This window comes from Rhagoletis pomonella, unplaced genomic scaffold (genome assembly GCF_013731165.1).
Source record: "Rhagoletis pomonella isolate Grant_MI unplaced genomic scaffold, Rhpom_1.0 Rhpom_scaffold_00007, whole genome shotgun sequence".
NCBI lineage: Eukaryota > Metazoa > Arthropoda > Insecta > Diptera > Tephritidae > Rhagoletis > Rhagoletis pomonella.
In genome coordinates this window covers 63,719,672-63,732,478 of record NW_023458561.1, presented here as the reverse complement: position 1 = coordinate 63,732,478, position 12,807 = coordinate 63,719,672, and the positions used below count along the sequence as shown (strand labels likewise).

Below are 12,807 nucleotides of genomic sequence, written 5' to 3'. Positions count from 1 at the left end.
ATGTGCAAAAATGAGAGAAACGACCAAAAGTACCTACGAGATGTTTAACAAAAAAAAAAAAAAAAAAAAAAAAAATTCCTTGCTTAACGATGCCGTGCCGTATACATGTCAACAACTACTTACTTTACGGTGCACACTAACTTACTAAATCCATGAGTAGTGCAAATTTTCAAAGGTGTAAAATTATTACATTTAGCTTCCTGGAATCATATTTGCGAAATTGAAAATTTTACTTCTTAATGGAGTGTGAAATTGAAAATTTTTCCATTCGTTTCGTTTCCCTTACATAATTATGGTTCTTAAAAATATTTGAAAGGGCCATTGTCTGGCGGTGTTAATTAACTGTAAACGTACTGCGCCAAAAAAAAAGCATACTTGGGCGTAAATTTGGCTACTTAAATTGCAAATAACTATCGCATGTGTGCGCTCCTTTTGCAGCGTTGCATGAATCAAAGGTCGCCTTTTACTCAATATTACTGTACTAGTATTGTAGCGTTTCAAAATACTAAGTGGTGTCATTATTACATTGTTTATATCATACTACATATTGCAGAAGGGAATAGTCTGTACAGTTGACTCGCGATAACTCGAAGTAATGAAAATCAGACTTTTTCGGGTTAACGAATTGTTCGAGTTTTCGAATTTTTTATATTTTTATACCAGAGTGCACCAGAACTTTGTTCGCATAACGGTTCCGTCCGTCAGTCCATAGCAAGGCGCCTTTAAATAAAAATTTACGCATAGGAATTAAAAGAAACATTTTGTTCGAGTTTTCGAGCAATCATATTTTGTTCGATTTAAAGTAGTCAATGGAGTAGAAAAATTTTTCAAGCTTCCGAACGTTCGAGTTTTCACGAGTGCAATATATTTACTATTGACAATATTTTGTTATAGAATATAAAACCTTTTTAAGCGAATTTAAAAAAAAAATTACCAATAAAATATTTTTAAAAATTTTATACTCAATGAAAATGGAATTTTCCTTTTTCACGAATGCATCTAACAATGCCTTAAAAAAGATTTTCGTTGTTAGTAGATTGTGATAATTTTTTGTAAAATGAAAAACTAACCTCCAGAGCATAGGTAGTCTTTAAGGTTTTTCAGCAAAGTAATCATGTTTTTGTTAAAAAAAAAGTTAATCAAAAATGGTGAATTTTTTACGGACGTCCAAATATTGAAAAGCTTTTGTTTGAAATTTTTTTTTCTGTTTTTATTTTAGTGATTATTTTTTACGTTTTTTTTATTAAAAAACTAACACAATGGTGTTTTCTTTTAATAACAAATTTTGGCGAAATATGAAAAGAAAAATAAAAAATTCAAATCTAAATCTATTTCTCGACTTTTAAATTACATGTTAAAATTAATTAATACTGCTGTTTGAGATTTTTCAGAGAACACGAAAAATAAAAAATTCAAATTAAAATCGCATTCGCGGCTCTTAGATTACAAATCGTTAGCTTAAAGTGAAAGGTTGTCAAGTTCATTTTAACAAATTTTACAGGAGAGAATAAAACATCTTATAGCCATTATCTTCAAGTACGTATGTAGATTTTCAGTGCTTCTTTTGGACTAATAAAATTTGCCCTTCATTGAATATAAACGAGAAAAAATAAAACATGCCCTACTCCTTTTCTTATGATTTATTCTTAATTTCTCTCGCTTCCTTGTGAGTGGACTTAGCAATTTTTCGCTCTAAGCTAGCGAAGTGCATTTAAAATAAATAATAATATTATTTAAGATTTTTCAGAGAGAGAAATTATAAAAAAATGTTTACTTTCGTTTTTAAACTTAAAAATCAAAAAAATTTTTATTTTAACGAAAAAAGTTTTTCTTGATTAAATTTAAACAAAAAGTTTCGGTTTTCGTATTTTTCAACAAAATTTTTTTTTAACCAAAAAATAATGATAATTAATTTTTTCTGCTAAATAACTATTTTTGGTGCTACAAAAAAATAATTTTGTTGTTTCTATTTTTTGGCCTAATAAATCATATTCAACCATTTCATTGAGCTTGAGGCCGTTACTAATGAAATATTATTGTAGGAAATCACCAAACACAAAAAATACTCAAATATAAATCTACGCTTATCACCTATGACTTTTCTTATGGAACATATTTATATTGAGTCCTCAAAACTCCCCCTTTGATGGCGAGTGAATTGTGTTATCGAAAATCCATTTAGATAAGGTTGAATAAAAAGCTTGCAAAAATATTAATAATTGGCGTTATTGCATTTATCTGGGTTGCTTACTATGTGTTGCAAAAATTATCTTTTTGCAACAAAAAAACTAATTATATTCACAACTCGAATGCACTGATAACAAACATATCCTTTGCCAAGTATATTTATCTTAACAGTAATTAATAAAATCGTATTTCATTACCAAACGACTGCCATCTGTATAAATAAAGGTAAATATTTCCATATGGCAATGATGGCAAAATATGATCCGCGGGAATTTATAAACATAATTTGCTGCGAGAAAAAATAGTGTGAAATATGCATTACCAATTAATGCGTTTGAGGAAAATGAAACGAGGGACTCATATGTATGAATGTATATATAGTATATGTATATGCTGGTTTGTACATGGATGAGAGTTTAATGAAAGTGACTCTAAAATTTATTTATTAAGAATGATTTTTAAGCCAGATAAACCAAAAAAATAATAATAATAATAAATTTGTTAAATCGTTAAAAAAATATATTCATGAAAGGAATGTCTAAGGCAGTACAATATCAATGTTAAAACATGGCTTATTTAAAAATCTTAGAAGCGTAGATATATCTAATTGTAGAATATTTAGAGACGATTTTCTTTTATGATTAATGCCGAATTTCCACTTGGCTTTGAAATTACAAAAAACTGGGGCCATTTAAAAATTTCCATGCCGAAATGAACTTAATGACTATTTTTTTTAACGTAATGACTCGAATTTTTTTAATGCCAGACTTTGTCATTACAATTTTCGCCATTTAATGCCCCAGTGGAAATTTAGCATAAAAATGCTCTTCATTGAATTAAAACGTACAAATGTTGACCAAAAATCAATTGCTCATCAGAAAATTTGGCAAGCGAAACACGCCCATAATCAACTAGTAAATAAAAAGAAAGTGAAATAAAAATAGCGACAAACAATGAAAACTGAAAGTGTAACGCAAAAAAAAATTTAAATAAATATAAAAAAAACTTAGTAAAAAAAATTGTTGCTGCTCTACACAACACACATCCAAATGTGCCAAATACAACGCAAAATTGGCAACCACGGACCTCTTCTAACTTAACAACAATTTCGTTTTAGTTTATTTTTAAGAATTAGTAGCGTGCATGAGTACATGCATGTATGTATGTAAGTGCACATATATGTATGTATGTGAATGTATTTATTGCTTTGTTTATTAGTACCGTTTATTCCATTCTTGTTTTTCTTCTGAGTTTCTTTTCTATTATTCAATGATCGTCTAATCCCACAATAATTTCAATATAATTTATGATATAGTTTTGGTGGCTTAGCATAAACAACTTTTTAAGTCTATTTTATTATTATTCATATATTTCTATGATTTGTTTGTCGTTGTCGATTTTTTTTATTTGAAGTAGCACTTCGTTAATACTTTTTGGCATGGCTTTCTCTTTTCTAACACCTAATGCTAGAGAAACTTTTTTTGTTTTTTTTTTTTTAAATATACATATATTTGAACATAAATATGTTTGAAGCGGACCAGAATACTAAAGCGTTAATTTTTTTAAGGAAGCAAGTTTTTTTTAAATTTTAACTGGAATATTCTCCCACTAAAAGAACGCTGCACAGAAATCAGAAATTTATTTATTCCAGTTGACTAAACTGCTGAAGCGCGTGCGCCAAAGCAGGTAGCAGTGATGTGTAGCAAATCAAGTTGTTTTAAAGCTTGATTGTTTACTTTTAAATCTTTATTTGACTATTTATATTTTATAGTCGCATATTTTTTTTTTAATTTTTCGCTAACGTTGTTGCCATATAGCTACTGCTGCGCTTCAACAATATCCCTGCTCAAATCTGTTGCTTATCCACTCGTTATAAATCATGCAAACTAATTTATCTCCAATTAATTTTCAATTCATTTAAAATTCCAATATTTCAAGAATACAGTTTTCTATGCAAAATTTTCGTGTTTTGTTTTTTTGGACTGACAAAAAATGTACGCCGCAAGTTAAAAACGCGTTTCATTGAGCTGACTACTTTATGACATCATTTTTGCGAAAATTTTCGTTTGAACAACACTTTTTGAGAAACTATTTCTTAAACTTAAAAAAAGTGTTCTTTATCGTAAAAAAGAGAATAAAATTTCGCTTACTAAGATCTACTTTAACGGTCAAGTGAACAAAATTCTAAGCTGCAGACAACAATAGCGAGAAATCCAAAAAAAAAAAAACGATTTTTACATTTTAATTAACCAATTTTGTGTGCACTTTCGTGATCTTTCTTTCTCTCTATATCTATATTCAACCTTTGCTTGTGACTTTCGTGGTTCAGTTTTATCTGCCGTCCCATCTAAGCAAGCAATCAGTGCGTGGCGCTGAGCTTTAGAACAGCGCTTGTGCTTTCCAGGCAAAATAAAAAATTCTAAAACAAAATTTATATCAATAATGATGTGGATACTCAATCGGCAACGTATTGCTTTTGAACGCTACTCAAGCGTGTGAGCATACAAAAATTCTACATACAGAGGCTCATAATCTGGTTTGTTGACAAACTATGCTATCTATCGCAAATGTTGATCGCATTAAGAACTATATACATAAGTACATATGTATGTATGTATGTACGTATTTTCGCAAATTTGAGTGCGTGCAACCACAACTCTGTCATCTCATTTAACCGGTTTGCTGTTTTCCACGCCACTTAGACTATTCAGGCTGTTTTTGGCATTACCCACGCAAACGATCACATTTCTGTTACAATCAGCTGTTTTGTTTTTATTTTTATTTTTGTTTACTTATTTAAAAATGTGCGAGCACTCAAGCACGCGAAAAAATAGAGTAGAAAAAATAAATCCACTGAAACTGGGCAACATCGAAAATCTCGTTTTTGTTTGCAATGCGGAAATTATTGTTCTAAGGAATATTCGATTTTTTTTTTTTAATAAAAACATACCTGTCCACTTAACAACTTTTTATCGGTATTTTGTTGAATAATTCATAGTAGATAGCAATGGAAATGTTCATCGCACCTAGCGTATAAATATGTACGTATGTATGTATGTACTACTTTTGCATCGTTGCATATTGTTGTCGGGGGCGTATGAGCAACATTACAGAGGATGTGAGTGAAAGTATGATAGTTAATGCGGTTTTTAATTAAAAGCCTAACTGTAAAGAATATGATTTTTTCATATATGTACATATGTATGCATACCAATACTGCAATAGCAAATTTTTATTAAACTTGAGTCTATAGCAACGTTTACACCTATGTGTCTACATATGTACGTATAAAAATCGTGAACGTCTTTAAATTTTTGATACTTATTACACATAAAATATTGAAAATTTTTCTAATAGATTTGTTGATTTCATGATTATAAAACTAATGCGTAGCGTAACTTACTCTGAATCATGTTTTGTATCTCCACCCTTGGTACATAATGTTCGCATAGGGTTAAGATTTCTAATTAAATTTTTTCTTTTGTTTTATTTGCACGCAGGCAATCAAACTCAAATACAACAATAACGATAACGATAACGAAAGCTACCGATAGCTTCGATAATTTAACAATTTAAGCTCTATATGCTTTTCGATATGGATATCTATATCGAAATCAAATATCGATAACGATAACAGTAGCAAAATCGATAACAATAAAAAATCGATAACGATAACAATAACAAAAACGGTACCTAACGATGAAAATAACAAAAACGATAAGTTTAAAAATACTGATAATACCATAGGTACTAACATCAAAGTGATCCACTGGTCACAGATGATCCATTGGTGCGAAGTAAAGTCAATTGACATTATTACTTTGTCAGAAGCGAAATAAAATCCATTGATATTCCTGTTTTTTTCAAACATTAAATTTACGTAGCTTCGCGCAGTTTTCATCTAGAAAATATACATATTTATGTATGTACATATATCGAACCTTTTTTTTTTAAAACCTTACTTTGGGAATTCGCAGGTATGCTTTTCGAACTATTTAAAGATATTTTTCTTCAACTATGGGTGGGTAAAAGGCGACTAATTTATTTTCTTATCGGTCAGAATATATATAGAATGAGTTCAAAAGTGGCATTACTTGCTACTCAAGCTTCGTCATATCGGGAGCTGAGTGAGAAAACGGCAGTAACTTCATTATACCCGTTTGAAACTTCAATCGACCTGCAGATTAGCCAGTTTGAGATCTGAGCAGGAGCTTATATTTATGCTTAAGAGAAGGCAATTGGTCTTCCACATGGTTTCAATCGGAACTGGGATGTCAATAAACGACTCTAAATAACTACTATTTATTGAACCTTTTAAGAAAACTCGACGAATCCCTGTAGACGTTATAAAGGCCGTATAAACTAAACGAGAGGATTGTGGGACCTCAAGGTTACTTTAACCGCCGTTAAATAACGAAGACCTTCTAAAATTCAGCAGGTCCGCCATAAGAGTTCTTACCAACATCCTCACTTCCAACTGTGTCATTACACCAATGTTCCAACGATGGCGAATACCAGCGATATTTCACCTCAGAATCTTCTGCCATGAGAATGAGGAGGAATCAATTGATAACTTTCTGTACCCTTCAAACACAAATTTTATTCTGAAAAAATATGTTTGAAGGGCAGATAAATTTAAAAGCAACTTGAGAAAACGTTCCTAATTTGTATAATTTTATTTAAGTTTATTTCTTTTTAAGCGCATTTTTTAAAAGTCCTCATCTCTGCCTATTCTTTATTTTTCACACCATTCAGCTGTTGACAGAATATGTTTGTATGAACACAAGAAATATAAAAATTGCAAAAATTGTGGTAAAATGCCACATATGTATACCCCATAAATATTCACAAATGCTTTTTGTATAACACATTAACATTTGTATGTATGTATGTATGTAGGTAGATATTTGTGTATAAGTGACGCCCTCCCACCATGCAGAGCGCAGCCGGCGGCAGCCGCCAATGTGTCTGCTGTCAACAAACGCATCTCGGCACAGCAAAAACGTAAATAAAAACAATCAAGTAAAAAAATGAAAATAAATAGCAAATAAATGAGCGGTTAAATGCGGTCACAAAAATAGGAAATAAAATCTTATCAGCAACGCAAATGAAGTTTCAACCGTAAATGGCACAAAAGAAAAATTAAAAAAAAAAATAAAAAATCTGCCATGGCAAATCCTCGGTTGAGATTTTCTAGTTGCTAAGCTTCTCTTTTGATGCTTCAACAAAGTGAGGTGTTGCTTTGGGGGCTAACAAAGCTTGCTGCAAATCAGTTTTGGCTCTGGAAGGCTTTTGAAGCATTCTACGTCGGGAAATCACTACTGTCGCCACACTTACCCGCAGCTTTCCAGTGCGGAAAAAAATATGTATGCAAATATGTAAATATACACCTAAAGACATACTATGTTCATATGTATGAAAATTAGGGTGCCTCATGAAAACAAATTGTTATATTCTAATGGCCTTCTTCATAAAAAAAAATAAAAGACTTAAATAGTTCTATAGTGAGGCTTTTATACAAATTCTCGATTTATAATGTAGTTAAAGTCTTCTTTAGTTCTTTTTATGAATTTGGGAGTAAGACTTCCGTCAACAAAATATTTCGAAATAATATCCATATTTATGGGAGCTACACGCTCATGAAAACACCTCCAAAAGTCCGATTACAATGATTCGGCTGATACAATTTTAAAACATTTTCAAGCAAACGTTTGGGAAAAATACTTTTAAAAACTTATTTTATTTATAAAAAAAAAATCTTTTTCAAGTATTTTCATATGAACCGCGCTCCTGTTAGTCTAAATATTTTTCAGAAATATTTTGGCGCAAGTTTTAAAATATAATAAACTCTATAGCTCCGATGGAAAAATAGTACCGGTTTTTTTATGGCGATGCACCCTAATGTACATAAATCTGTGTAAATATTTAGTATATGCGTTCACTTTTACATTTGCACATATATACTTTAAGGGATTTTGTTATCTTTTTTACATTTCCATGGGAGACATTCCCTGTTTATTTCCAAGTTGTTGATATTAATTCTTTTTTCATGTTAAAGATCTACACAGTGCCAACGTTTACAAAGAAGATAACCAACTAAGGAAGACAAAAAAAAAGTTCGCTGAAAATTGCTGTTTGTTTATATATAGTATTTTTCAATAAATGAGCACATTCTGATGCGAAATTGGGTTAACGTTTGCAATAAATTTAAATTGCGAATTAAAAGTACAGGGTCGTTGTATTATTACGTACATACTTATGTACATATGTACACCATATGAAATTGTAATTTGACTTAATCTCTTCTTCTTAATCCTTTATATGCCAATAAAATTACGATGACTAATATTAATTTGTTAACTTTTCGCTCTCTACTTACAGCCTGTCAGCATATTGCAAAAATATGAATCGTAAAATTGGTAAGGCGGCCATGGGCCTGCGGTTGCTCACTGCCTTCACACTACTCGGCGCAGTAGTGGCCTTTGATCACACACTCAAATATGACTATCCGGGTCCTTATTGTGCGGCGAAGAATATCTGTTGTCGAAACAGAGAAGATGGCTGTGCGATGCCAATTTCAAGTAAGTAAATAAGCAATCGTTTTTTTTTTTAAGGAAATTTATTAAGACTATGTTAATTTAGTATGATTTTGCCGCTCTGGGTAAATTATAGTGCTCTTGACAGATATCCTCAAAACTTCTGAAATACAGTGTTACAAAGAAACCCTCTATGACCCTAAGAAATTTGAGCGATTTTACTTGATTCGCAAATCCTTTAAAATACTCCCCTACCTTCACATTTGGCAGAACACCAGTATATCTTAAGTAGCCCGTACAACCGTGTGCGAGATTTATCGTGAGTACCTCTCGTCGAAGACGATCTTATCTTACGGTGCTCAACAGCACAACGTCTTAACTCCTTGTGATGATAAGAGCCCCGAAATGCAAGCATTTTAGTACCATTTTCCAAGTGGAGTGAACACACTAACCACCTTGGTATGGTTCGTGGCCTACCTTTGCCCTTCTTTGGGTCCCGACACCCGGTTCCAATCCAACTCCGTGAAGTAGAGAGATTTGAACGAAGAAAGGTCACAAGCTGACCATATCCTTGGGTTTTTTATTAATTTTCCCAATTGATACCTCGATCGGCTTGATTCTTTCTCCTCGTTTATAAACTTCTACTGGCTAGAAGTTTAGACGGTGTCCAACGAAAAGAAAATAGACTTTAAATTGTTTGATCTTTTAGTACCCAGAAGTATCAAAGTACCGCGACCCTTACGGGATAGCTAGATGTTTTCGACTCACGATATATGTAGATCTTCCTCTGCGACCTTACATCTATTATGTCATAACTCATTAAAAGACCTCGTGTATCCCTAAATAAATTATGAAAAGCCACTTAGCGTACTTAGCACCATTCATTTTTTCTTTCTTATAGCCCCGCGTCTTTTTCTAGAACTAGATGAAATGGCGTTTCTGAGAAAAGTCGTCTGAGCTGAATCCTGTGGCATCCATATGGGCTCATATGCTGCAATGAATCTCTAGTGCCTGCTATATGCCGGCAGCTAATCTTTGGGAGAGTGATTAGCTTCTTAAATTTCTTCGAGTTATAACTTCCTGTAAGTTCTATGGCCTGTGGTAGCCCATGTGAGTTCTTCCAATGTTAACTGAGCGCGCAAATCTCCACTTAGTTTTTTCCATGATTATGGAGATCATGTCCTTAGGACTCCTATATTTTCGCCGGGTTTTAAAAAACTGCGTACCGCTCTTGTGGTGTGGGCGCGATGGGTACTTTTTGGAATGGTCTGGTTACAGACCATGTCATCACTATTGATCTAGGAAATAGTAATATTTGCTTTTATTTCCCCTCACCCCTAACCTCCCTCTGCTTAAGAGCACTCTACCTTTACACGTGTCCTCTTCCATTAAGTTTAAAAGATAATTCTTTGCAGTCTGTTCTCTGATTGACTTTGTGTAGTGGCGCTACGTAGAGGATAACTTCCTTACCTATTATACAGATGCGCGCTGGCCACTGAAGCCTGGTCAGGGATCCTCTCATTGTGCTGAAGTCCGACCTTCGAGACCAGGTTACCGCTCCAAATGTTGCTGTTGGCTTATGGTCCAATACACCGTAGGATATTGGAGTTGAACGGTCATGGTCTTCTATACACCATTGACAGTGTACTCTACGTGCTTCTCTTTTAATATTTTCTAACGTCCAAGATGACCCCTTCGGACCACATTCAAAGCTTCGGACCATATTCAAAGCTATTACCGAAGATGCTGTCTCCCGAAAATTAGACTGTATATTCCTGGCATACATATGTAGGTACGTCCGTGACCAGTTCTCGAAGTTTCCATTATTAGCTCTATTTTAAAAAGAAGAAGGGGTGTTTGTCTCTGTATTAAGAGTTCGTTTGATTCCGGTCAGAGGTTTACAAGACAACGAGTTAATAAACTTATTAATTAACCCTTGGGCAAGGGCCTTGTTCCTGTTTTTAAAGCACTCATAGCGGATAGTGCGTATTCCTGGAGCTCGTTAGTTATTTGTTTAAACCGATTTATAAAATTGATGTTTTTTTTTCAATGTACATATGTATTTATGTATATGTGTATAAAAATGGCACATCTAACTTGTCAATATGTACTTATTTTCCACCCACAGCCACACTCTGCTATTGTGATGAATTCTGTGACCGCGATCAATCCTCTGACTGCTGTCCCGATTACCGTTCGTTCTGCCTGAATGCGCCGGATCCGATAATCCGATGCCTACACAATGGCATCTACTTTAACAAATACAACACCACCACCGACAACTGTAATGAGTGTCGTTGTCTCGAAGGCGGTGTAGTGGAGTGCGATCGTGATGTTTGCCTCACCGATGACAATTTGGTTAACAATGTGAACTCCATACGGCAATTAGGTTGGTCGGCACGCAAATATGACGAGTGGTGGGGGCACAAATACTCGGAGGGCCTAACATTACGTTTGGGTACCAAGGAACCAACATTCCGCGTCAAAGCAATGACACGATTGACCAATAAAGCAGGCGCCTTGCCACGTCAATTCAACGCCGTGGATCGATGGGCGAGCCTCATAAATGATGTGCCAGATCAAGGTGGGTGAATAAGAGAATAGAGATGGTAGCGTTACTGTTACATTAACTTTCTATGCTAAATTTTTGTAGGTTGGTGCGGCTCATCTTGGGTGCTATCCACCACATCGGTTGCCTCAGATCGCTTTGCCATACAATCGCAGGGCAAGGAAGTTGTGCAACTATCGCCACAGAATATTTTGTCGTGTACACGCAAACAGCAGGGTTGCAATGGCGGTCATTTGGACGCTGCGTGGCGTTATCTCCACAAGCAGGGGTAAGTTGGTAATACTATTTTAGTAAAAAGTATGCGCTAATTAAGAAATTCATTCCTCCTGTAGTGTTTTAGAGGAGAAATGCTATCCTTACACGGGACGCCGCGAGACGTGCAAAGTTCGTCATGGTGGCCGTCGTTTACTCAGCTCCTACGGCTGCCGTCCGTCATCCATCTCCGACCGCGATGAATTTTACACTACAGGTCCGGCTTACTCGCTGAATAACGAAACCGATATAATGGCGGAGATCTTCCATTCCGGCCCGGTGCAGGCCACAATGCGCATCTACCGCGATTTCTTTGCCTACTCGGGTGGTGTGTACCGGCACACCGCCGCCAGTCGCAGCAGTCCGACTGGTTTCCACTCGGTGAAACTAGTCGGTTGGGGTGAGGAGCACGATGGCGTCAAGTACTGGGTGTGTGTTCGGATGAAGAGATTGCGAAAAATATGACTGAACTGATTCTAATTCTGATCGTTATTCTCTTAACAGGTTGCCGCCAACTCCTGGGGTCCCTGGTGGGGTGAACATGGCTATTTCCGCATTGCGCGCGGTGACAACGAATGCGGCATTGAGGATTATGTCTTAGCCGCCTGGCCCAATGTCTACAATTACTTCAGGACCAGCAAGGACTGAAATGCGAAGAGCTCGATGTAAGGCGTGAGCAAAAAAGAAATCTCGTATACTTTTCCAGTTGAAATATTTGTAAACCACATAGCTGCAAAAGAGTTTAAGAAATCTTTAAAAGAAAGTGGTATTGAATGTGAAGAAATTGTTTGCGCTTCGGCGTATGTTTTAGGCATAAGATAAAAACTCTAACGGTATTCTATATTTCTCTAGCTGTAAGTAAACTAAACAAATGCAAGATTTTTTGTGATTGCAAGTAGGTTTATTGCTTCTTTGTGCCTTATACACGAATTTCTATTAAAAAAAAAAACTTCTCATGTTGCACCATAACACTTTTAATTGAATTTAGTATTTTTGTTTTACGGTTTTTATTTGTACTTTTTATACTTGACTGCTTGCTTATAATTTCGCTTAAGTAATTTTAATAACTTTAAGATATTTTTTAAATTAAATTTCCCCTTTCAGTCCTTTCTTCACTTTTTAATTTTTTTTATCTTTATTTATTTATTTATTTTTATTTTTTATTATTTATTGGCCTTACAACAATTTGTGTTTTATGTTCATCGTCAAATTATTTCTTTTTTTTTCAATATTATATTATAATTAAACTGCCTGGTAACTCTC

At 34.2% G+C, this 12,807-nt stretch overlaps 1 protein-coding gene across 1 annotated transcript; it reads left to right on the top strand.

Moving 5' to 3' along the window:
• The first annotated feature begins 8,574 nt into the window (after window positions 1-8,574).
• On the top strand, window positions 8,575-12,621 carry LOC118743327 (tubulointerstitial nephritis antigen-like). Its single transcript, XM_036475925.1, has 5 exons — window positions 8,575-8,768; window positions 10,852-11,307; window positions 11,377-11,560; window positions 11,625-11,973; window positions 12,049-12,621. Exons 1-5 carry the CDS (start codon window positions 8,591-8,593, stop codon window positions 12,190-12,192), a joined length of 1,311 nt encoding a protein of 436 aa, XP_036331818.1. The 5' UTR covers window positions 8,575-8,590; the 3' UTR covers window positions 12,193-12,621.
• Window positions 12,622-12,807: the final 186 nt, after the last annotated feature.

What these genes read in the sequence shown, in the direction of transcription:
- LOC118743327 (XM_036475925.1), top strand. Translation starts at nt 8,591, where the DNA reads ATGAATCGTAAAATTGGTAAGGCGGCCATGGGCCTGCGGTTGCTCACT. An exon ending in CTGTGCGATGCCAATTTCAA is followed by an intron (nt 8,769 to 10,851) that starts GTAAGTAAATAA and finishes TTCCACCCACAG; the next exon opens with CCACACTCTGCTATTGTGAT. An exon ending in ACGATGGCGTCAAGTACTGG is followed by an intron (nt 11,974 to 12,048) that starts GTGTGTGTTCGG and finishes TTCTCTTAACAG; the next exon opens with GTTGCCGCCAACTCCTGGGG.